Raw genomic sequence first — 21,976 nt, 5'->3', positions numbered from 1 at the left:
TGCCATCCCTGGCCGCAGTGCGTGTGCCATTGCCGCAACATTGCGCCAGCATCAACAGCAACAAGCTGCGACAACCTCCATCTGTCCAGCAGCACGGAGCACCCCAGACCACCAGCAGTGCGCCGCCCCTCACTCCTCAGGGCCGGCAGCCCTGGATCTTCACGGTCAGCAGCATGTTGCCGCTGCTGCAGTGGGTGCCAACTGTGAAAGGGCGTGGGACAGGGAGCCGGGCGCACAGGGCAAGCAGTCAGGCCGCCAGCCAGGTGCCGGGTGACTGCTTTGACAACAGCGCATGCAATGCGTACGCCGTGCACGAGCTACAGCAAGACAAAAAAGCGCGAAACAAAACAAAAGCACGAGCGGGTGCGTTGGCCCCTGGCTTACCCGAGCACCTGAACGCCATGGAGCCCGCGACACGGTGGGCGCGGGGATTGCAAGCGGACAGGGGCGGAAGGGTTACTGATGAGTCCAGCGTGAGGCGCGCAGCGCAGCGCAGTGCCGGATTACCTGAACGGGGCCGTGGGCTCTACGCACTCCACACCTCCACCCGCCCACCCAGCCGCCACCCAGGCCACCCTTACTTGTAGTAGTAGGAGCCGTTCCGGCTGAAGGTGCGCCTCCAGTTACCCGCCGGCGCGGAGGCAGCCCGCACGGGGCCGTCCAACGCGCAGTCCGCTGCCGGGCCGCACACGTTGCGTAATTGCGGCAAGGGGTTAAGAAGGGGTCGGTCCAAATCACAGTGGCTGCACGCAATGCCACCAGGCCCCAGGCCTGGGCACCACACCGGCGTGCGGCCAATTACTTCCTCAAACGCCGCCGCGGCGCTGCCCCAGGCCCCCTGACTAACCCTCACCCGCGGGCACTTGCACCACGTTGTGCGGCTCGTCGCCGCCCCACGTCAGCAGCAGTGTGGAGTTGCAGGGCAGGGTGATGACCTTCGGCGCGTCGTAGAACATCCAGTTGAGCGTCACTGGGCGGGACGGCGCCGTGGCACCGCCAGCTGACGTCTCTGCGGCGCAGGGCAGCAGCAGCGGTAGCGGTAGCAGTGGAGGAAAAGCAGCTGTGTAATTTGTGACCAGGCCGCGGTGCTTACAGGCAAACATTTTTGGCTTGTTGGGTTCATAGCCTAGGTGCACACATTGGGTCAAACAGCAAGGAGCTTGCAGGCGACCCACGCGCAGAGACGGCGCACGCTGCAAGCGCAAGCGTTGCCAGTGCCAGGCTGCCCAAGCGGGCGCCGGGCAAGAGGCTGCTGCTGCTGGTCCAGATCATGGCGCTTGTAGTATATTTGGAATTGGAGGCGATAAAACTCGATTTGCAAAATGTCGGCAAATGCAATAACAGTTGTCGTGTCGGCACACGTCTGCGCTTTGGACTCTCATGGCACCGCGCACCATCGAACTTGATGCCCGTCCACACAACACCAATAACCCCCACACCAACACCACAACAATCAAATACACACACCAAATCATCAATGCGCGTTAAGCTTCACACACGGGCCTTCTGCAACACCTCCACAACCACTCAAGTCTCGCCCTCAGGATCCCTCGCATGCCTCGAGCCTTGTTGGCGGCTGGGCGCCCCTAGCAGGCGAGGGCGTTGACGGTCAGTAGCATGTGGCCCTTGCTGCAGTGCCCCTCCTCTTTGCGGGCCGGGGCAGCGGGAAGGAGGGGGAGGGCGGCGGCGGCGTGTCAGTTCAAGAGCGTGGTAAGTAAAGCAAGCAAGCGGACGCTGCGGCACTGGTGCGCTGGAAGGCAAGCAAGGACGCACCCTTGCAGACCGCACCTGAGCATCTGGAGGTTCCAGGGCCAAGCAGATAGTGCAGAATGTGTGTTGGGCCGTGGGAGTGGACGTGACGGCATGCGCGGGAGAGGGGGCGGAGGGGCGTGGTTCCATAGACCACGCACCACAATGCGCCGCCCATCGACAGCAGCCTCGTGCCCTCTCCTCTGCAATACACCCGTGGCATTGCCATACAACACCCACCCCGCCCGCCGCTTACATCCACGCAATTACGATAGCCCGGCAGCCGGCTGCACCCCACCCACTTGTAGAAGTAGGTCCCGGGCGGGAAGGTGGTGGTCCACGTGCCCTTGCTGGTGGTGCCAAACAGGAGCTGGCCGTCCTTGGAGCAGTCGGCTGCGTGCAGTGCAATAGTGCATGGGGAATGCAACACACAAAATCTCAACGCGAGTCTGCCTGAGGCCATAATAATGCGTGGGTCCCGTAGAGCCCGGCAGTGAGCCCTGCGAATTACGTGTCGCGCCGATGGGTGGAGCCAACGCCCACACACGGCTGTTAGCAGGCTGTTAGCACCGTGTCACGCAACAACCGGTCTGCCGTATACTCACGCCCACACTCCCTTACGCCCCCGTGCACCGAAACCACACGCCCACGCGCCTTCCCACACGCCAGCCCTCACTCGCGCATCCTCACCCGCGGGTATGCTGACCACGTTGTGCATGAGGTCGCTGCCGGTGTCCCAGGTGAGGGTGAGCGGGGCGCCGCACGGCACGTCCACAGTCACAGGGGCTGGGTTGGGTCCCCACGTCATCGTGACGGGGGCGGGGCCTGGCAGAGCAGGAAGGAGGAGAGGATACAAGCACGGGAGGAGCGTGGACAGCGTGGAAGTGTGGCTGGATGGATTGACAGGTAGGCGGGCGGCAAGTGTGTTGCTTCGAGGGCGCCCTACACACAGGCCCCCACTAATGCTGCAATGGCTTTGTCGGCCGGCTGATACGCACGCTCCGAGCTGCCAAGAGAGCGCCGAACCTACCCGCACGCGCGACGCACGCCGCCAGGGCCAGCCCGACAGCCACGGCCGCGAGGAGCCGGCCCAGCGTATTGGCACGTCCCATCGCCTACCTATCTCGTTTCAATCAGTGCTGCTTCGAACAAGGACTGGCGATGCCTATGTGGACTGTCTTGCAGCGGGGCAGAGTCGAGTACAGGGCGCGACAAGGTGAGGCTTTCGGAGCGGCTCACCACGACCTTGGCGGGGCAGTCGTCGAAGGCTCGTCAGCTTCGTACACGCCGCGTCATGCACGGCTCTGCTCGCTTCCCGCTGCACAACTGTTCACTCATCATGCAGAAATACACGCAATCAGCGAACTGCCTGCCCTCAGAGCGATTTGGCTGCCTGCCCAGTGTACTTGCCCCGCCGGGACGACCCCGCGGGACACCACGGCGGGCCGAAACCAATCCATCGTGCACGCAGTTTATTTGACGGTCCTGCATGCTGTTACGCCAATGTGTGCAGCCAAAGTCCTAAAGACCCAGAAACAACAAAAATCCGATCCGGCCCTGACAGCCCGGAGAGCATTTAGCTAGCTCTAGGAGACAAATAAGCTAACTTTATTAAAACAGTAGTTAGTTCTACAGTTACGCCACGACAGCTGCCGAAGGCCCGCAGTTCACAGCTTTGGCGTTTCCGCGGCAATCAGTAGTTACGCTTGCAATATCACAAGAATGTAGTATGTTAGCATAGACAGGCGTGCTTGAGACGTAAGAGAGGTACGCGGGCTGAAAGTTTCCTGTGGATTTCCGCGTTCATATATGTGTGGGTTTGGTCTCAAGACGGTTAAAGCCTGCGTTCTAGGGCACGCAAGGTGACAAGACACTGTGCACAGCGACAGGAATTTGAGTTCTGAACACGGGCGACCCCTGCATCGACCTGTCCTGCAGGAATGGCGCTCAAACTCACCCTCTCGCAGGCGTGGTCGTTGCTGGTCCTGGCAGTCTTCGTGCTCTCTGCAGGGTCCTGCCGTGGTGCGCGCCGTGTGTTCATGCCAGACCTTGTCAAGGGCGCCGGTGCAGCGGCACGGACAGTGGAGACGGGTGGCAGCACGCTGGCGGCAAGTCAAGACCTGGCTCTGGCCCCCGCCTCCGCCAGCGGCTTGGCCGGCAGCAGTGCTAGCAGCAGAAGCGATGCCGTCACCACCGCCACCACAACGAGCGACAGTGGCAGCGCCGTACGCGTGTCCGGCACCTTCAGCAGCACGGGGCTCTTGGAAGGTGAAGCAGAACTCCAGGAGCGCACCCACACCGTAATGCTCTCCGGGGCGTGGCAGCAAGGCGCGGCGCGCAGCTCCCATTCACCCACCGAGCCACCAGCCCAGCCCACACCTGTCGCCAGCCCAGACTGGGGCGGCGGTGAGCTGGCGCCCTTGGGCATAACAGACCCTCTCGGGCTTCAAAAGGCTGAGTGGGATGATTATGACTTGGTGGTGGCCTGGTCGGGCCCACGTGACGTGAGCTGGTCGGAGCCGCAGCTGCTAGGCGGCGGTTTGGATCCTAGGTTTGGCGGCTGGTACGGCCCTGGATACTACGGCGGATATGGCATGTACGGGGTACAACTGTGGGGCCTGTACGGCGACTGGTCGTGGCCGGGGTGGTACGGCGGCGGGTATGGGTACGGCGGGGGTTATGAAGGGGGGCAAGGTGAGCGTGGTGGGTCTGGGTCTGGGCTGCCTGACGGCTGGCGGGAGGAGATGGTCGCTCAAATTGAGCTGGAACTCGAGATTAAGCTGGACCTGGAGAAGAGCAGCGTGCGCGTCAGCACCGAGGCTGACTGAGAATGAGGGCGTAAGAATGACTGCTACAGTACCAAGTTTCTGTTGCTTGGCAAGCAGAGCCATCTTAGTGTGGCGTGACCGCGTGAGAAGCCATACCGTATGTGCCAAGCGTGCAGTTGCAGAAGTTGACTAAACCTGTGTCACCTTGCTTCATTCATACATTTACTTTATTAGTACAGAAAGCCGGGTAAGGCGTCGTGGTAAGACGTCCTTGAGTAAGCATGTTTTGATGGACTGTGAGAAGCCAGCAGATGCTCGTTGCACTTCAGTGCCGTGTCAACACGCTTAGCGTGGGCTTCGTGCAAAATGCGGTCTGTCGATGTTATCAAACAGGTCCAGGTGCTTCGTGGCTACAAAAGAATACGTTCGTAATACGGGCTGCCCGTGTGTAGGATTGAAGCACAACTTCATAAATGAGGTGTTTCGGTGATGGGGCACCCACGGGGGCATTGAGTAGCTGTCCATATACGTAAGACAGTAAGTGCATGAAAGTGCACCCATGGGCATGCTCTCATAGTCTTGATCGATGTCAATAACACGCGTTGTAAGTTAAAGACTGTCATTACTCATTACGGAGGCGTGCTGACCAACAGATGACCAGGCCGCCTGTGACGGCTGTACTACAGATCACATCAGTTTTGCGAATAGCATGGCTGCCAGTCCATAGATTGCGCCTGGACATATTGCAGTGCGCTGACAGCGCAAAGGAAGCGCCGGCGCAAAGTAACACATAATGAGTTGCGCTACGGTGCATACACGTGCAGCAGTCATTCCCACCAGCAGCGTTAAGTCCCTACACACATCAGAACCAGCTGTCCATGGGCGTCACCTTTTCAGCTCTCAAGTCCCGCCCGTCACTCCACGTCGGACCCATCAGACGAGTGCCGCCACTGGCGCTGTGCTGCGGCCTGCCCCAGTGACTTAAGGTACCGCTGCACCTCTGGAATCTGGTCATCATCAGACCAGCCCGCCTCCTCCTCCTCCTCTTCTTGCTCCTCCTCACCCTCCTGCTTTCCTGCGTGACGCCCGGCAGCGGGCACCGGCAGGCGGTCGCCCCAGGCAGGCACCGGCAGGTCTTCCGCCCGCACCGCCAGGGATGCCCCGCGCACACCTCTGCTGCTGGTGCTTGTGCCCGCGCTGCTACTGCCGCTGCTCCCACAGTACCGGCCACCTGGTGACCGCCACCCTTGCGCTGCCGCGGGTGCCACACCAACCTCGCCCTCGCTGCCCGAGCTGCGCAGCCGCCTCTGCCTTGGCGAGGCACAGCGCTGCGGCGGCATCTGGGGGCTGTCACAGTCTCCCGCCGGCATGCCCTCTTCCTCCTCCTCTTGGCATGCACACAGCGATCCTTTATGGGCGGTGCTGGCCAGGGCGTGGGCAGCGCCTGCCTGCCCGACCGCAGCACCATGCATGCCAACACCCCGCCCACCGCGCAGGCTGCTGCTGTTGGATACTTGGCCGACTCCGCCACGTCCGAAGCTGAAGCAGCTGGTGGCGCTGCTGCTGCATGCCATGCCGCTGCTGGACCACTCCTCCGCGCAGCCGCCGGCACTGCTGTGGCCACCCGCCTGACAAGGGTGCCGTGCGCCTGCAGGCTCCTCCCAGCCGTGGCGCGTGGTGTGTTCGTCAGCGTCCTGCTCGAAGGTGTCTGGTAGGTCAGCACTGAAGCCCAGGCACTGCTCCACGCCCTCCAACAAGTCCTCCACGTCCTCAAATTCAGCCTCCAGCTCCGCCTCCCACGACTCCACGACACAGGGGTCCCCGCCCGCCCGCCTGCCCAGCACGCTCGCCGGCCGCTGCAGACTATCGATGGACCCGACGGAGGCGGCCATGCCTACTGTGGCGGCAGCATTGGGGCCGCTGGGCTGTGTGCGACAGCTTTGTGAAGGCTGCTGTGCCTGCTGCTGCTGCTGAAGGGCATACACATGTCTCCGTGGCGGCGATGTTGGCCCCGCAGCAGCGGCCTTGGCCAGACACAGCGGTCGGTCCTCTGCGGCCGCCTTGCTGCCACCCACCAGCCGCTCCAACGCGGCCTGGCCACCGGCCACCTCGTAAGCAGCCCGCTCACTAGCGCTGCCGAGAGGCCTTGCGAAAGCCGCTGCGGGCACACCCGTGACATCTGCTGTGGTGCTTGCGTCTCCGTAGCGCAGGTTGGGGCCGGGGCTGGCCGACCGCACCGCTGCATACGTGACGACGACGCCGTGTGCGCCCGGCCTCGGCCCGGGACTGGGGCTGCGGCTGCGGTCCAGCGCGCCGGACTGGTCACGCAGCCTCTCCTGGCCTGATCGTGAAAGCGTGCGGTCGTCTGCCCTAGCGCTGTCAGCTTCTACACCAGTACATTTTTCAGTTCGAGCATGTGGCAGTTCAAGGCGCCTGAGGCTCTTGGCATCGCCCTGTGCGGCGCGTACCGGGAACTTGCCCGCGGGCGGTGACGAGAAGAGCGGCTTGCGGGCGCTGCGTGGAGCCTGCTGGTCCTCCATGTCGAGGTCGCCGCTTGTACCCGCCTTTCCGCCATCATAGCTGACCCGTTGCGTTGGGTTCTGCCGTCCCGAATCGGCCACTACAGCCCGGGCTGCAGCCGGCTCAGCGGCGCCCTGCTGGGGAGCCTGGCTCCTGGGCCGCAGCCACGGCGCATTGTCGGCAGCGGCATCCTTGCCAACAGGAGTGCCTGTGGCGGTGTTGCGCCGCTGGCCTGGTGCTGCAGCGCCGGTTTCCTGTCGCCCTACTGCGCCCTTCAGGCTGTTGTCTGGGCTCCAAAGCTGTGCAACCAGCTGCTTCTGGGGCTGCGACTGTGCACCCATGACTCCAGCAGCTGCTAAACCTGTTGCGTTGTGAGGTGCAGCCTCGGCACGGCGTGGTGAGGCGTTGCGACCGCGCAGCACCGCAAGAGCCTGGGCACGGGCTGCAGACATCGACGGTTGCGCACGCGTAGGTCCCGGGCTGGTGGGTCGGCTGGGGCCTCCTGACGCCATCGTGCCGCCAGTGATCTGCACACCGGCAGACGCAGACCGAGTGCGCGGGGCGCTGGCCGTGCGAGTCGCCTGCGTGCGGCCTGTGTTTCTGTCATTGCGGCAGGGTGCAGCAGCCCTTGCAGTTCTTGTTGAAGTGGCGGCTGCAGCACGGCTGGCTGCAGGTGCTGCCCGAGGACGCGGAGCACTGGCGGGCCGCCGCACTGGTGGGGAGGGGGAGACCGGCCGGGAGCGGGGGGCGCGAGCGGCCAGCTGGATGTGCGACGCCGTGGGCACCGCCTCCGCGGCAGCCCTTTCAGCCGGTGTTGGTGAAAACGACCGCCCGCCAATGTCACCACTGTCACTGAGCTCACCGCGTGACCAACCCTCGCCGGTGCGGCTTCCGCGGCTCCCGCACCCGACTGACAGCCCGCCAAAGCGTGATACATTCCCGAGCGCGTTGGGCCTAGGCCCCGGACCCGGGCTGCTAGGGCGGTGACCCCTCGCTTGCGTCTGCGCCTGAGCTGAGACAGCGGCAGAGGCGCCACGCCGCTCCGGCGCAGGTGACGCGCAGCGGCTCGGCCCAACGGATCTGGCTGCCCCGTGGCTCCCAACTTCGGCTGGGCCCCGGCTCCGTGTGCCGCTGGACAGCGGGCGACTGGGCCCCGACGGCCCAGGAGACGATGGCCGCGACGGGACAGCGCCCAGCCGGCCAGGTGACTTTGTAGAGGCTGGAGGCGCACGACGGCCCCATGACGGCCGCCCCTGCGGGCCAGGGCTGATGTCGCGCCTTGCCTGGCTCGCCGGGGCATGCTTAGCATCTTGCCTGTCCTCCGCCTCCGGCCCCTGGCTACGCGGTCGCCGGGGTTGCGACACGGTGCGCCGTAGCCCCGGCTGTTGCTGGCGGCCGTGCGTCTCCTCGCCCGGCATCAGCTCCCCGTGCTGCACCTGCGCGCCAGGCAATGCCTGATCGCGGCCACCCACACCTCCACCCGAGTCCTCCTCGCTTCCGTCGTCCCCCGCCGCCAGCTCGGCTTGCAGCTGCGCCAGCCCCGTCAACACCTGCTCCCGGCGCGTTTGCGGCACCTGTGCCTGCACCTGCTGCTGCTGCTGCGACTGCTGCTGGCAAGTGCGCCGGGCGCCCACTGCCGCGCCGGCCCAGGCGCCAAGCCTGGTGCTGCCAGCCAAGGTGCGATGAGCCGCCAGGTAGGAGGGCATGAACTCAAAGCCCAGGGCCCGGTCGCGGCCGGTCAGTGTCCCCACGCCCATGTCCACCGCTACCTGTCGCCCTGACCGCACCGCCTCGCCCAGTGCCGCCAGGAGCCGGCGGGTGCAGCCCTCCATCACGGCGCGCGTCAGCGCGCGGGAGAACCTGTGGCAGTGGCATGGATGCAAGCTTGTACCGGGTCGGTTCATGAGGCTCCGGCGGTTCTGTGTAGCCCCTGGGTGGTTGCGGCGCGCTGGTACATGGAATGAAGATGTGCGACGGCTCCGAAGCCTCTGATCTGCAAGGCTTACTTGAGGGCCACGCGCAGACCGTCGTACTCCTCGCAGGGCTGCAGCTCCTCTGGTTGCACCGTAGTGGCACGAGTCGCGCTGTTGGCGTGGTGCAGTGCGTGGATGCGCAAGAAGCTATCGGCTGGGATGAAGACTGGGCGTAGCTGTGGTGGCAATCCCTCAACAACTGCGGAAGCATGTGCAGCACTTCGATGCCAGGTGAGGCGACCGAACGCGGCGATGCTGGCACCTCGGTGACAGGCGAACTGCTGGACCACCCACGCCTGGATGGCCGACCACACTGCGGCGTACACGTTCTGGTCCAGGGCCTGCAGTGCCGGTACATATGCCGCAGTGGGGTGGGTGCGTTGCCTTATTGGTCAACTCCATAGCTGCTCCTTGTGCCGTCGCCGGCGGAAAACACACCAATCGGCAACATCGCCGACGCCAGACGCACCTGCTTCGTGCCTCGCGCGCATTCCTTACACAAATCTAGTTCTGTCCACATTGCGCGGCCGAAGTGGAGCGTCGCTAGCTCGCCAGTAGCTGTTCGGCAACACTCCTTGACATTGACTTTCAGCTCATGCGCGCAACCAGCTCCATCCTCTTAAGTGCTATCAGGTCTATACTAATGAGAGATAATGCAAGCTTAAGGCACAGCGTTACACAGTTGTGGGTCGTTTGCTTACATACGGATAATTATATTAGCGGAATGCCGGCATCGACACAACTTGACACATGAATCATCTATATTGGAGAGACTTCTTGTATGAAGGACAATTGCGCGCTGCCGCGGCTGCTGTCTGCCGCTGTCGCGTGTTTTGGAACCTAGTTCCACGGTACTAAATGCAGGCTGGCAGAAGGCGGTGTTCTAGAAGCCTTTTGGCAGCTTTTACAGCACGAACAGTCGAGGGACTGAGTCTTATACTGTCGGTTGGTGGCGCCTTCGTCAAAGGTGACCGCTTGCCTGTCAGCGTGGCGTGTCCTGGCGTGTCGTGGCACGGTGTGTCCTGTGGGCATATCCGGGCGTGGCGCTGGGGCGTGTCCAGGTACCGCGACAGGATTCCGGGTCAAGCACAGCAGCTGCGGCTGAGCCGCCACCATCATACCGACCCAACACTAGAATGCACGCCCGCCCGCCCATACCTGCCTGCCCTTGCCTACAGACACACAGCCTCTCGCCTCACTTTTAATGGCGCATGGCGTAATGTTTGCTGTTTTACTGGAGCGATCATACGATACCCCACACCATGTGCACAGCAGGCGCGGGTCTCCCGGCGACTGCAGACTTCAATGCGCATCGGGTTGGGGAAAGCGGAAGCACGAACCCCATGAATTGACCCAGACGGCTAGAGGCTAGAGCGCGCACTTACAGTGCCTTTCACTCTATTATGCATACCTTATACACACAGTACCTGAACTTGTTGAGGTTTATGCCTGCTCCAACAGGACCGCTTCGAACAATTCTTCCTCGCCATTGAAGTACGCCGGTGTATCCTGTTCGTGTATCCCTGACATTACTATCGACCAGGCACTTTTGCATACTACGATGTCAGGCGTGTGCTGAGGGGCTTACCTGCTCAAAAGTCGACTGAGAGACAACTCGCGGACAGCCGGATAAATGTCGAGCAGCAGCGGGGACAGCAATATTGTAGGTGGCTGGGAGGACTAGCGGGTGGGCTTAAAACGCGACAAGGATAGACGAAACAAGTTATTCTCATGAGGGTGCGAGCTCGCAGTGAGCGACTTGGCTGAATGCCGCAGCGGGGCTCAGACAATACTGTGCTTTGGTTTGTATAACTTGTAAAGGCGGTTTACAGGGGAGGCGCGTGTGTGGCTTCAGGACGTCCCCGCGCGCCCACCGCGTGCACTGTGTCCCTCACCGCTCACGCCAATCGCTATGCCACCTGGACACTGCCGCGTTACACGGGATACGCTGACTTGACACGTGTGTGCGTTATTTGAAAGGCGATGATGCGGATGTGGCATTGAACACGCATCCAACTTCTCTCCCCCGCACAGTTCACCACCGTCCTGTCCGGCGAAGGCGGCTCCAAATGGCAAATCGTCATAGCTCTTCTTGCGAGCAGTGTGGGGTTCGTAGTCGCTATAGTGAACTCGGCTTTCGCGTATTTCCGTGACAAGAAGCAAATGGAGGAGCTGGCAGCGCAGGAGCGCCGCTTTGAGGCGTTCAAGGTGCGTTGGGAACATGGGTCCACTGCTGGGTCCATCCAGGCCCCTGGGGTCCGAACACGTCGGGCTTTTACTCTTGGGTTCTGGGGTGGGGCGTCCGGGGGTGCAGGTCTGAGATGTCGTGTAATGACACTGCACTTTCGCGGCTGACACCAGCATGATCCACTCCAGCCTGACATGGCCTGACATGTTTGCGTCACTGAACCCGCAGAAAGAGCTGGAGGACAAGCAGCGGAGGCTGGTGCGCTACGAGAATGTACAAGAGTAGGTATTGAGATAGACTTGGTTGGCCGGGGTTTCGGTTTTAAACAGTGCTGCCTCAATGATCATGAGCTTACGTGATACCCGCCATGTGCCGCCGCTACGGTGGTCTGCATGCAACTGATACGGCACTACTGCCGTCACACTGCCGCATGCCGCAGGCTGATGAAACAATACAAGAAGCCGCTGCTCCAATCGGCCTTCGACTTGCAATCCCGACTGGCCAACCAGGTGAACCTGCGCTCTGCGCCTTACGCTGTCGCTGTCGCTGCGGGATGGGGGCTGGGGCGGTCTGTTCGGTCGGCATATTTTGGCTCGCCATATGTTAACCGTATCGCCAACACCCTCATCCCATCCCAGGTTCGGTCCAACTTTCTATGTAAGTTCGCCAACCAGGGCGATCGCGACAAGGAGTATGCGCGCCTGAACATGGCATTCGTGATTGCGGAGTTCCTGGGTTGGCTGGAGGTGATTCGCCAGGAGATTGTGTTCATCGTGGGTGAGGGAACCGCCAACCTCAACATGATCATCGACGCCATCAAGTTCCAGTTCACGGGCGACACGCCGTGCCAGGGTGGGTGCTGACAGGCACCAGCTGTCGGTGGCAGGAGAACGGGGCCGGCTCTGCTCTTCGTCTTGGGGCTTGCTCCGCCGTGAATACTGGTGCCTTGCTTCGATTGTTCCTGATGCGCACACGCAGGCAAGAGCAATGAACCCAAGGAGGCGGATGAGCACTGGCAAGTCCTGCAGCTGTACGCCGGTGCGTACCTTACCTTGCATGGACCAGTACGCTTCCTGGCTTTGCATGTCCGGAAGAACCGGTTGTTTGCTTGGCCACTAAACTAGACAGCACTTGCTGCAGGCGAGCTGCGCGCCATCGGCGAGGTAATGTTGACGGAGCGGGCGGATGACGACGACAACACTGGCTCCAACCTAGCAGTCATTGGGTGAGTGCAGAGCCAAGCATGGCCGGCATGTGTTTCCTTTATACCCGCCACGCCAGAAGCAGGTGGGCTTGGGACCGAGCATGTGGCTGAGGCCCTGGGTGCTTGCTTGGGATTCCAGTAGCTAAATAGTCGCATCGCTGCGCCGTGTGCTGTCCACGGACAGGTATGCGGAGTTTCAACGGCGCTGCAACGCGACGGAGCCGGAGGACGGCGCGCTGCCCATCGAGGTGGCGGAGTGGAAGTCATCCAAGGCCCGGCTGCAGCAGGAGACGCTCAAGCCGCTGATGCACTGGATCGACAAGCTCATGGAGCTGGACGACAAGTCAACGCCCACAAAGCGCATGACCATGCTGCAGGTGTGCACAGTGCACCGTTGGCCCGCACGCAAATGGAAAGAGCAGGTTTCCCGATTGCATTCCGCCACATTGGGCCCGCGTGCGCCGTTCCTCAGCGTGCATACGCACCTTGTTCGGCCCGCGCAAAGCACGCACCTTGTTCGACCCGCGCACCTCTTTTGCAGGTGCTGCTGTGCAAGCTGATCGACGTGCTGGACAATGCGGTGCCGTACGAGGTGGGGCCCGAGTACGACCTGGAGAACAACGAGGAGCCGCGGTAAGGCGTTTTTTCCTTGCAGTTACGCGGCATGCGGTACATTTGATGGGGAGGGTGTTGGCCGTCTTCAACCGCATTTGTGGATTGCTATGGCATGTGACCAACGCACCAACTATGTTGGCCCGCAGCTACATCACCCGTGACTTCCGGCTGACGCCGCTGGTGGGCCGGCTCACGAAGAAGCAGCTGGAGTGGCTTGCGGACCAGCGCTTCATGGTGGGGGCGTACCGCCTAGTGGACTGGCAGTTCCACTCGGACTGGTGGAACACGCTGTGCGAAGGCCGCGAGCAGGCGGAGCGCACCATGTACGAGAAAGTGGCGTTCCCGGGCTTCCGTGAGGTGAGTGGCCTCCGGGGCGTTTGGGCAACTAGCCTCGGGTGAAAACCCAACATGCCCTAAGCGGCCTTGGCCTTGGCCTTGTTCTACCTGCAGGACCTGCGCACGGAGAGGGACGGGTCACAGAGGTCGCAGGAGTCCCGTGAGAAAGCGCTGGGCAAAGATGGATGGCCTGGTGAGATGCTCAATCGTTGGTCATGCGTGCAGTGCGTTGTCATGATGTTTTGGTGAAGCCTGGTGCACAACGTCACTTGGTCTCATGCCGGACGCGCGCAGGTGCCTGCCCGCCGAAGAGCCCACGTGTCCGTGACACATGGTGGTGGGCCGCGCTGTCCCACGAGGCACACAAGGCCTACATGCAGGAGCTGTATGCGAAGGGCCGCCGGCCGCCGCCGCAGCACATGGGGGGCGGCCTGTACAAGTCACGTGAGTAGATGCTGCTGCCCCAGGGCCAATGATACTCACAATGCAAAGCGAAGTCATGCTTACCTTAAATAAACTCGTGGCCCCTTGCTGCAGTGTCCCTGACGCGCGGTAACCCGGCTGCCGCACCGGACGCGCGCGAGACCAGCGGCTACTGGCCATTCAGCATCCTGCGCAAGCGCAAGGGCGGCGGCGCTGCGGACGGGCACGCCAACAACAAGGTCAGCCCGGTTCCGGCCCCCGAGTATGACCCGCGGCCCGCCATCCTCACCACGCCGTCAGTGCACCAGCTTCGGTGGGCGCCATCCGCCGCGGCCTCGCCCACACGTGAGTCTGGGCGTGATGCGTGGGTGTATACGTTGCAGGGCGTGCCTGGTGATAATGTGGCTTGACACCAGGTGGATGGACAACACAAGCGCATACTCAGGAACTATGTTTGCATTTACGACTGTTCGCTTGCAGCCTCGGTTCACTTCGCTGGCGCGTCCGGACGCGGCAACGACGCCATACAGCCCATGGGCAGCAACCCGCGCACCAACGCGGGCTTGTAAGCACCAGCAGTGCAGTAGGTGTATGTGCTCGGAAGAAGCGTTGGACATAAGGGCATGTTTGAGTGCACGTTTGAGTGAGCGATTGGTACAGTATACTGACTGGACGTATTCATGAATTATGCACATCATCATCACACGCATGTGCACGTGTGACTAAGACGGGAATACGCCAGGAGCACTGAAGATTGAGCGTAGCAAAAGCGTGGGCTGCTACCGTGATGGACGTAGCGGACGTCGGGAACCAGGCGGCAAAGTGAGGGCAAGGCCCACGGCGTCATGTGATGCAGAGCATTTGGGCACTGGCCAACGCAATTACCATGGGTGCCGTATGGTGTGCTTGTACACCCTATTTGACATGAGTATGCAAGGCTGGGTGACTGACAGTGGCGGGGCACCTGCCACCTGGCGCCAATTGTTTGCGGTGGATTACAGCTGTGATGATGAGGAAGCTGGTACCTCGGACCTAAAGGAGAGGCTGGAGAGCACCCGGAAAGGTGACGCTTACATGCTGGCTGGGTAAGGCCAAAGTAATCATCGAAGAGTCACGCGCGCTGGCCAACTTGCGTCAAGTTGTGCAGTACGATACCCGCACATAGAATTTGCAAGCGCAAGTCCAGACGCGGGCCCAGCACTCATCAATATACGGTAAACCGCGTACTTAGGAAGGTCGCGCTTAAACATTATGACATAACCCTCACCACATAACCCTCACCAGACATCCGGCGCGTAGGGTGGCCAGTGCTCAGTCAGGCGGTAACTGTCGCCGTAACTGGACCCTTAGTCGCATTAATATGTAAAGCTGCATATCATCCGTTCATTGCGTGTTGTGCCTCATTTCAGTACATGCACGTCACCGCAATTCCCCCATGCCAACGGTCAGGCAGCACCACTGCCCACGACCGCATTAGTCCCGCCTAGACGGCTGTGTGCGAGCAGGCGTGCTTGGCGAGCTGCAGCATCATCTCGATGTTGATCTCCACCACGCTCTCCACCACGCCCCAGCGCTCCGTGTTGGCCACGTTGTTCGCTACCACGTCATCCGCCGGCATCGCTGCGGAATGGCACGAGGGTAGCAATCGGGTGTGTGGGCTGGAGTTTTGGCACATGCCTTCATTATGTGGACACCACACCCCAGCGAAGAAACCTCACCCTCGCCTTGCCCTCTCCTATTCAGCTCGCCCAGACGTACACCGCATGCACATGTGCGCGCGACTCCGCCGGCCGCACCTGTGTCCCGCAGCACCAGCACTGAGGGATCGTCCTTGCCCACCCACAGCTCCTGGTGCGCCAGTGCCATGGAGGCGGGCTTGCGGCCGTACAGCAGCATGGCCGCGAACGCCACCCAGTCGAACGGCACGCACTTGCCTGCGGTGCAGCGGGCGGCGTAAGACAGCGAGCGCAGCAGCCCACCAGCCCTTCAAGCTCAAGCGCCCCTGCCCTGGACCACCTGCCGCACGTGTGTGCTGACTAACAGTAACAGGCATCCCCAAAGCCAAGCCCGCAGCACCCACGCCTCCGCACTCACCCTTGAGGTAGGGCAGGCTGAACCAGGTGTCGCCGACCTTGCGCAGCAGCCCCTGCAGCCCCAGCTTGACGGCCACCTCGGGCGCATCCTGGAACTTGAGCAGCTTGTTGCACACGTTGTTGGTCACGAACAGCAGCGGGATGCCGTGGGACCGAGCCAGCCGCAGCAGCACGCGCACGGCGGCGGGGTAGTAGATGGCGTTTTTGGTGGCGCGGGGGTCCCTGCGGGGTGCAGCGGGGAAGAAGCAAGGGAGGAGGGCGTGGCAAGAGCGTGAGAGGGCGGGCGAGGTAGCTACGGGCGTGGATGGGGGACTGTGTGTGCCGTAGTGACACGAACGATAAGTCAGCGCCGTCGGCAACTCACCGCCCTGGCAGCGGCAACGTCTGTGCCACCACCTCAGCCTGCACGCCCGCCATAATGACCAGCGGCAGTCCCGACGCCTTCATCTTGGCGCCCAGCACCTGAGCGGCGGCGGAGTAGAGCACAGCATGGCACAAGCTGGAGCGTTAGCATGAACATCCAGCTAATATTTGTAAGAACTGATAACTCAATCCCCATGCGCATACTCTGCTCCATTGTCATGTCATAATGTGCCCAGCCCTCCTGCACAGCTCTCCCCGCCAAACCCGCAACAACCTCTCGCCACTCGCCAGGCCCCATTGCCCTCCCTATCTCTGTTGCCGTACCTTCTCGCCCTCCGGCCCGATCAGGTTGACCAGTGCGTCCAGGTAGCCCATGGAGCCGTTCATGTCCAACACCAGCGAGTGCAGCTGCGGGGCAGCCGGTGTCAATGTGGGTGGCGTCGTCAGGTCCTTTGCCACAGCTCAGCTGTAGGATGGTGAGCCGTGCCTCAACACGTTCCATTTCGGCTAGCTCATGGTCCTGGCTGTCACATAAGTCGTAACCACAGACCAAAACAACACAGCAGGCGCTACGCAGGCACTGCATGTCGTACCTCGGGGCTGAGGATGCGCTGCGCCAGCTGCTCCAGGGAACTCCACCGAGGGTCGACTGCAGCGACAATCCAAGAGAGCCGCTTCATTCATCACACATACAATTACCACAAGCAGGGGCTTGGCACAGCAACACTTCCATGCATCGTTCTTGTTTCCACCACAGCTTATCCCAAAGGTAAGCATCATCGCTCACTGGCTGGTAGGTCGCGTATGAGCGGCCCATAGTTCTCCGGCTCGTTGAACATCATCTTCCAGGGGATGATGTTGCGCTGGTTGAGTGCGCCCCTGCAGGTGGTTCGATAGTCAACTCAGAGAACTTGCACCACCATGTGCATGCTTACAGTTACACACACGGGCGCGGGCTGTAGTGCCGTCTGCCTGTTGAGGGCTTGCGTTCCTCCAGCTTAAGTGCGACGCCGGAACAGCTGCCACATCCATGACAAGGGCCCCGCGTGCCCTTCACCAGCTCCAACACTCCGGCATCTCCTTCAGCCCGCAATCCCATACACGCGCCTATCATCGCATCATGTCCACCCACTTGACAAGCATAGCGTCCGGGCACAGATGCCGTAGCAGCGCCCCCGACGTGGCCAGCACCTCCTCGCTGTAGGTAGGGTCGTGCTTGTTGGTGTCCGGCTCGTCCTTGTCCCGCCATGCTCGCCGTTCCGGCACCTTCATAGGACACCGGGACGCCGCACACCAGTGACCTTTGATGCGTGTCACAGCCTGTCACCCATGTTTGGGCGTCGACGCTGTCGCCCAAAAGCCTGACCGCTGGACAAGTACTCACCGCTACTACGTATTCAAAATCCGGTGTTTGCCGCTGGATTACGTGCCCGGCCGCCGCGATAAGGTAGCCTGCGGTTGCGGCCACGGTTTCGTCGTGTAGGGTGTCAGTGGCGATGGGTGCCAGGACTGTTATCTCCGGACAGTCCTCCCAAACAGCCCTTGTGTGCTAGTATCTACCCTATGGGCAACCTAGATTCCCCCCCTGACTTCGCCCCCGTACCATCGAAGTCGCTGGTGTCACCAGACTGGATATACATACATCTTCCGCCGGGGACGCTGCCATGGGCACGGAGGTCAAACAAGTGCTCCGCCTCCGCTGCGGCCGCCATAGGTGACGTTGAACTTGGCCCCACAGTAAGCGGCGCTGTTTCGGAAAGGGAAGCTGACTTCGCTGGGGTCGAGGCTTGCGAAGGTGACCCTTTGGAACTGGTACTCGGCGTGGGCGCAACCGCGTCTAAGTTTTTACGCCCTCTACATAAGCCAATAAACATGACCGCGCCGCTTGTCTCAAAGAGAGCGCGGGCGCAACGTCGTCTAAGCGGGCGTGACGTGGGTAGCCCTTGAGTCTCTACTCCATGAACGTTAATGTGTTAGTATGATGTATTGGCCTAACCTATCAAAAGGGCGAGGAAAACAGCAGGCAGGCAGAAAGTCACAGGCCGCGGTCCTGTCTCAGGTCCTGTCTCGTCATAGACCTGTCGCAAAATGTAATTACGTTGAATGATAGTGGTGATAAGAATAGATGCTGCTATACCAGAACGCCAGGGGCTATGTCGGCTTGCTACCGGTCCCTTCGCGATGAAAGCGACGCTAGCGGGCGGGGCGCGTGGGCCGTCCAATGCAAAGCTGTGTGCTGCCGCCAGCACGGCAAGTCAACGGCAAACGCACGCCTCAAAACCGTGCACTCTCAGTAGTATACCGCGTGTAGTGTGCATACCTGGGCACGCTTAGGTACCGGTCGTACTGGCAGTGGCGAGCGCAAACAAGGCCAAGTCGAAGGGGCCACTTCTCCCCGGACGATGTCTTGATGCTGGCTGCGGGCTTGCGGGCTACTAGTCGTGACTACTTACACACCCCTGCACAACATGCTTCAGCACCGACCTCAGCGACAGTGGTAACGCCAGCAGCGCGTGAACTTCACGCTTAACTATGGCGTACGCGTGGCCTCTTCTCAACCAGCGCAACTACCGGTAATAGCCGCTGCCGCGGCCTTCCGCACCTATCTAAGCGTGCCTGCCTTACAGCAGCACAACTGCCCCGTAGCCCCTTGGGCAGTGCCGTCACAGAACCGAAACCTTAAATTACACTCCCAACACGCGCGGTGGGCATAATCACGCCTTCCACGCGAATCCTGCCCGCCGCCGTACCGCTGCCGCACTGCCGCTATCGGCCGCATTGTCCACCTGCGGCGCCAAGTCGCACTCACTGGTGCCCACGCGAGCCGCCACGCCCGCCCCGGCCTTGCCGCCTGCGCCTTGCGCCACCACCTCAACCTCCTGCTGCTCACCTCCAGCGACGCCCGGCTGCTCAGCCTCCACCTCTGCGTCCCCCTCCTCGTCCTCCTCCTCAATAGCACGGGGCCAGGCTCCTGCCGCCTCCTCTCCACGCCTGGACGCCCTGCCGACCGACTCAGCCACCGGCACGGGCTCCCTAGCCTCGCTGCCCTCGCCGATTGGCTCCGCATCCTCAGACCTCTCCTCCACACCCTTGCCCGCCGCAGCACCCTTCGCCGCAGCCGACTTCGGCCTCCCGCCGACTGGGGCTGCTTCTGCTGCCTCCTCTTCCGCCGGCGCCCGCACAGGTGCCTGCCGGCCGGCCGGCGGACGTGCGCCACCGTGTGCCCTATGACCCGCCACCGAGCTGCTGGGCGTGGCGGTGGCTGCCGGCCCCGATACGGTGTGCCCACCCACGGCGCTGCTGCCAGTGCCAGTCCACGACGACGTGGCCTCGCTGGGGTTTTGCTGCTCCTCCCGCACCACGTAGCGATAAGTGGCCTTGCCCACCGGCGCCTCCGCAGCCCCAGCCGCCCAGCTCTCCTCGCCCGCCGAGCTCGCCCCGTGCTCGTGCTCTTCCTCATGTCCCTCATACACGCCCCCATCCCCGCCGCCGCGGCCGCCCCGGAAATACTGCGCGTGGGCCAGACTGTACGACATTGCGTCCTCCACACCCCCGTAGGGCGCGCCGCCATTGCCGTACCCATAACCCTTCGGCTGCGCCGCCGCTGGCGCACCAATTGGCAGCAGCCGGCCGCGGCCGCGCCGGCCCCTACCGCTCTTGGCGGCGGCGGCGGCCGCCTCGGCGTTGTTGGCCGCCACCCATCGCGACAGCAGGCATGCCAGCATGGCCAGACCAACGGCAGTGGCGCTGCCGCCCAGCGCGGTGGTCAGCCCGACCACCAGAAGCACCACGCTCAGCGCCAGGCCCGGCCGCAGCCAGAACAGCGCCGTTTGCAGCGGGCCTGCGGGGCAGGAGTGGCGTCACACATGTCAAACACTTCATCGCGGTATTTGCGCAAGCCCACTAGCGGAGATGTCTCGTTACCACCACGATGTCACCCTCCACAACACCTCTCCAATTGCGTGCACCCACCCAGTTTGAGTCGCACGTGCAGCTCGGCCTTGTGCACGGGCGGCGGCGGCAGGCCGCCCTTGGAGGTGTTGCGGCTGGCCAGGCGCGCGCGGAAGGCCGCCACCGGCGCCTCCTCACGGTCCTCGTACGCGTCGAAGAGCGGCAGGTCCACGTGCACCCACTCGCCCGTGCCCCAGCCCAGCACGTGCAGCGGCAGGAGCATCATGTTCCTAGGGAGGGCACGTGTGTGCATGGGGCAAGGCAAGGGCACCGCTGTTTGATGGTGCTTTGGGAAGCGCAAGACGATGTGGATGTGATGTCCACTTGCAGGAGGTGTGAACTCCGTAAAACCAACACATTGCGTATTCTGTGTTGCTGCCCTTCATAATGCACAATCTCACTTGGTCAGGCGGTAGAGATAGGGCGGTGGAGTGTTGATGTAGGTGCGGGTGGACCGCGCAGCCACATGCGTGACGTTTGTCATCAACTCGCCCGTCACCTGCAGTACGGTAGCACGGTATGTGCCCACACAACACGCGTCAAGGTGAGGTCGAAGCAAGGACCCCATTGTGAAGCGCCGAGGGCGCTGCTTGCTTTAACACGCGCAAGGCGGCTTTGGGCCCGCAGCAACCGATCACGTGCATCAGGTTGTCTACATGCCACACTTGCCTGAAACAGGTCTGTATGGTCCCAAGGAATGACCAGCTTCACGTGCACCGCCACCTGTCAGCGCATGTGACGGGTTGCGAAGGGGTTCAGGCAAGAGGAGACGCACAGCACTGGCGGCGACCCACAACTGCGGGACCAGAGGGTGCCGGCCTCGTAGCAACCCCGGCGCTGGCGTAGACACCGTGTTTGTGACATGGTTGCAATGCCAATATGCAAGGACATGAATGGACCGTTGGTCCGGGGGGTAGCCGCCTTTACCCGGGCGTTGTGTGGTTGCTGATGTCAACTTACGCCTTCTCACCTGGGTGCCCAAAGGTAGGAACCTGGACTTCGGTAGCACGGCAGCCGCGGCTGCACCCGGCACGGACCTGCCGCCGCCCGGCGGCCCCAGCTTCTCATGCAGGTTGGGCGACAGCGGCGCCACCGCCACCGCCACATAGCCGGTGTAATCAAAGTGAAGAGGGCGCACAAAGTGATGGGTCGCGGGCGCGTAGTAGCTGCGGGACCAGACAGGAACAGGGTTGCGCATGGAAACGGTCGAGCCAGCTACTAGCGGCTACCCTGGATGGTACCAGCGCCGCATGGTTTGCATGTGCTGGGTAGCCTGGGACGCAGAGTTCAGCACCCCCCCCCCCCACGTCACCGTGTGCGCACCGCGTCAGGAACAGGAAGCTGAGAAGGGAGTAGCCCACAAGCGCGCAGCAGGCACTCAGCGCAGCGCCGCACGTCACAACCGCGGGCGCGAGCCCAGTCGCACGCCGTACCAGCTCCATGTTAGCAGTGTGCCAATGTTCTGCCAGTGGTTGGCACGACCCACAGCTCGGGCCAGCGCAGGCCGGCTCGCGAGCGTTGCACGCGGATGCGACGTGTGCGGTTTTTGTTACGCCGTTGAAACCTCCTACTCGTCTCTCACATGGAAATATCTATTATAGACAGTTCGGTGTGCGCGTGGGCGTGGCGTCGAGGTGAAGATGAGGAGATGACGCGGAGCAACGTTCGCGTCGCGTGCAATTAGGTGTCATGAACGTATGCTTAGAATGCTTTACTTGCAGTGAAACTATGTGCGTTGTAAGCGGCTGTGCCAGTGGTGGCCGAATCCCTGACCTGAATCATCGGCAGGCCCG

At 62.1% G+C, this 21,976-nt stretch overlaps 7 protein-coding genes across 9 annotated transcripts; 2 read left to right on the top strand and 5 right to left on the bottom strand.

The window, feature by feature from the left end:
- Nucleotides 1-13: 13 nt before the first annotated feature.
- On the bottom strand, nucleotides 14-1,265 carry CHLRE_17g724125v5 (uncharacterized protein). Its single transcript, XM_043072310.1, has 2 exons — nucleotides 854-1,265; nucleotides 14-201 (listed from the first exon to the last, which is right to left on the bottom strand). The coding sequence occupies exons 1-2, from the start codon at nucleotides 1,101-1,103 to the stop codon at nucleotides 137-139; spliced, it is 315 nt and encodes a 104-aa protein (XP_042914769.1). The 5' UTR covers nucleotides 1,104-1,265; the 3' UTR covers nucleotides 14-136.
- A 48-nt stretch (nucleotides 1,266-1,313) lies between these two features.
- Nucleotides 1,314-3,235, bottom strand: CHLRE_17g724100v5 (uncharacterized protein). 3 transcript variants are annotated; one of them, XM_043072307.1, is made up of 5 exons: nucleotides 2,780-3,235; nucleotides 2,440-2,574; nucleotides 2,052-2,142; nucleotides 1,789-1,796; nucleotides 1,314-1,645 (listed from the first exon to the last, which is right to left on the bottom strand). In XM_043072307.1, the coding sequence occupies exons 1-5, from the start codon at nucleotides 2,859-2,861 to the stop codon at nucleotides 1,587-1,589; spliced, it is 375 nt and encodes a 124-aa protein (XP_042914766.1). In that variant the 5' UTR covers nucleotides 2,862-3,235; the 3' UTR covers nucleotides 1,314-1,586. The 3 variants fall into 3 exon arrangements, with proteins under 3 accessions (XP_042914766.1, XP_042914767.1, XP_042914768.1); XM_043072308.1 differs by having other exon boundaries at nucleotides 2,989-3,235; XM_043072309.1 differs by having other exon boundaries at nucleotides 2,780-3,085.
- A 140-nt stretch (nucleotides 3,236-3,375) lies between these two features.
- On the top strand, nucleotides 3,376-5,381 carry CHLRE_17g724050v5 (uncharacterized protein). Its single transcript, XM_001697176.2, has 2 exons — nucleotides 3,376-3,516; nucleotides 3,688-5,381. The coding sequence occupies exon 2, from the start codon at nucleotides 3,690-3,692 to the stop codon at nucleotides 4,575-4,577; it is 888 nt and encodes a 295-aa protein (XP_001697228.1). The 5' UTR covers nucleotides 3,376-3,516; nucleotides 3,688-3,689; the 3' UTR covers nucleotides 4,578-5,381.
- A 22-nt stretch (nucleotides 5,382-5,403) lies between these two features.
- Nucleotides 5,404-9,915, bottom strand: CHLRE_17g724000v5 (uncharacterized protein). Its single transcript, XM_043072306.1, has 3 exons — nucleotides 9,480-9,915; nucleotides 9,044-9,351; nucleotides 5,404-8,897 (listed from the first exon to the last, which is right to left on the bottom strand). The coding sequence occupies exons 1-3, from the start codon at nucleotides 9,528-9,530 to the stop codon at nucleotides 5,432-5,434; spliced, it is 3,825 nt and encodes a 1,274-aa protein (XP_042914765.1). The 5' UTR covers nucleotides 9,531-9,915; the 3' UTR covers nucleotides 5,404-5,431.
- Nucleotides 9,916-10,415: 500 nt separating this feature from the next.
- On the top strand, nucleotides 10,416-14,831 carry CHLRE_17g723950v5 (uncharacterized protein). The gene is made up of 14 exons (XM_001697175.2): nucleotides 10,416-10,673; nucleotides 11,045-11,218; nucleotides 11,427-11,479; nucleotides 11,638-11,707; nucleotides 11,837-12,050; nucleotides 12,177-12,236; nucleotides 12,339-12,423; nucleotides 12,587-12,779; nucleotides 12,944-13,035; nucleotides 13,164-13,374; nucleotides 13,468-13,546; nucleotides 13,648-13,797; nucleotides 13,891-14,121; nucleotides 14,257-14,831. The coding sequence occupies exons 1-14, from the start codon at nucleotides 10,644-10,646 to the stop codon at nucleotides 14,343-14,345; spliced, it is 1,731 nt and encodes a 576-aa protein (XP_001697227.2). The 5' UTR covers nucleotides 10,416-10,643; the 3' UTR covers nucleotides 14,346-14,831.
- A 3-nt stretch (nucleotides 14,832-14,834) lies between these two features.
- Nucleotides 14,835-18,615, bottom strand: CHLRE_17g723900v5 (uncharacterized protein). Its single transcript, XM_001697089.2, has 10 exons — nucleotides 17,836-18,615; nucleotides 17,617-17,684; nucleotides 17,365-17,498; nucleotides 17,020-17,111; nucleotides 16,826-16,881; nucleotides 16,557-16,640; nucleotides 16,234-16,331; nucleotides 15,871-16,091; nucleotides 15,573-15,710; nucleotides 14,835-15,396 (listed from the first exon to the last, which is right to left on the bottom strand). Exons 1-10 carry the CDS (start codon nucleotides 17,870-17,872, stop codon nucleotides 15,260-15,262), a joined length of 1,065 nt encoding a protein of 354 aa, XP_001697141.2. The 5' UTR covers nucleotides 17,873-18,615; the 3' UTR covers nucleotides 14,835-15,259.
- A 54-nt stretch (nucleotides 18,616-18,669) lies between these two features.
- Nucleotides 18,670-21,888, bottom strand: CHLRE_17g723850v5 (uncharacterized protein). The gene is made up of 6 exons (XM_043072305.1): nucleotides 21,507-21,888; nucleotides 21,154-21,349; nucleotides 20,853-20,906; nucleotides 20,585-20,682; nucleotides 20,205-20,413; nucleotides 18,670-20,073 (listed from the first exon to the last, which is right to left on the bottom strand). Exons 1-6 carry the CDS (start codon nucleotides 21,623-21,625, stop codon nucleotides 18,947-18,949), a joined length of 1,803 nt encoding a protein of 600 aa, XP_042914764.1. The 5' UTR covers nucleotides 21,626-21,888; the 3' UTR covers nucleotides 18,670-18,946.
- Between the last annotated feature and the right edge of the window lie 88 nt (nucleotides 21,889-21,976).

The sequence above is a fragment of the Chlamydomonas reinhardtii genome, chromosome 17 (assembly GCF_000002595.2).
Source record: "Chlamydomonas reinhardtii strain CC-503 cw92 mt+ chromosome 17, whole genome shotgun sequence".
Taxonomy (NCBI): Eukaryota; Viridiplantae; Chlorophyta; class Chlorophyceae; order Chlamydomonadales; family Chlamydomonadaceae; genus Chlamydomonas; species Chlamydomonas reinhardtii.
Note: the sequence above shows the minus strand (reverse complement) of the source record. Positions and strands in the feature narration are given on the sequence as shown.

Bases quoted from the DNA above. Each gene is read 5' to 3' on its own strand.
- CHLRE_17g724000v5 (XM_043072306.1), bottom strand. From the start codon at position 9,530: ATGTGGACAGAACTAGATTTGTGTAAGGAATGCGCGCGAGGCACGAAG. The intron at 9,352-9,479 runs GTGCGTCTGGCG...CCGGCACTGCAG, and splicing joins GCGCGCGAGGCACGAAGCAG to GCCCTGGACCAGAACGTGTA. The intron at 8,898-9,043 runs GTAAGCCTTGCA...CCACTGCCACAG, and splicing joins GGTCTGCGCGTGGCCCTCAA to GTTCTCCCGCGCGCTGACGC.
- CHLRE_17g724125v5 (XM_043072310.1), bottom strand. From the start codon at position 1,103: ATGTTTGCCTGTAAGCACCGCGGCCTGGTCACAAATTACACAGCTGCT. The intron at 202-853 runs GTGAGGGTTAGT...GCCCTTTCACAG, and splicing joins CGTGGTGCAAGTGCCCGCGG to TTGGCACCCACTGCAGCAGC.
- CHLRE_17g723850v5 (XM_043072305.1), bottom strand. From the start codon at position 21,625: ATGGAGCTGGTACGGCGTGCGACTGGGCTCGCGCCCGCGGTTGTGACG. The intron at 20,683-20,852 runs GCAAGTGTGGCA...ACCGTACTGCAG, and splicing joins ACCATACAGACCTGTTTCAG to GTGACGGGCGAGTTGATGAC. The intron at 20,414-20,584 runs GTGAGATTGTGC...TGCCCTCCCTAG, and splicing joins TATCTCTACCGCCTGACCAA to GAACATGATGCTCCTGCCGC.
- CHLRE_17g723950v5 (XM_001697175.2), top strand. From the start codon at position 10,644: ATGTCGAGCAGCAGCGGGGACAGCAATATT. The intron at 10,674-11,044 runs GTAGGTGGCTGG...TCCCCCGCACAG, and splicing joins GCAGCGGGGACAGCAATATT to TTCACCACCGTCCTGTCCGG. The intron at 14,122-14,256 runs GTGAGTCTGGGC...GTTCGCTTGCAG, and splicing joins CGCCGCGGCCTCGCCCACAC to CCTCGGTTCACTTCGCTGGC.
- CHLRE_17g724050v5 (XM_001697176.2), top strand. From the start codon at position 3,690: ATGGCGCTCAAACTCACCCTCTCGCAGGCGTGGTCGTTGCTGGTCCTG.
- CHLRE_17g724100v5 (XM_043072307.1), bottom strand. From the start codon at position 2,861: ATGGGACGTGCCAATACGCTGGGCCGGCTCCTCGCGGCCGTGGCTGTC. The intron at 2,575-2,779 runs GTAGGTTCGGCG...CTGCTCTGCCAG, and splicing joins GGCGTGCGTCGCGCGTGCGG to GCCCCGCCCCCGTCACGATG. The intron at 2,143-2,439 runs GTGAGGATGCGC...CACTGCACGCAG, and splicing joins CGTGGTCAGCATACCCGCGG to CCGACTGCTCCAAGGACGGC.
- CHLRE_17g723900v5 (XM_001697089.2), bottom strand. From the start codon at position 17,872: ATGTATATCCAGTCTGGTGACACCAGCGACTTCGATG. The intron at 17,499-17,616 runs GTGAGTACTTGT...TGTCCTATGAAG, and splicing joins ATTTTGAATACGTAGTAGCG to GTGCCGGAACGGCGAGCATG. The intron at 16,882-17,019 runs GTGAGCGATGAT...TTGTCGCTGCAG, and splicing joins CATACGCGACCTACCAGCCA to TCGACCCTCGGTGGAGTTCC.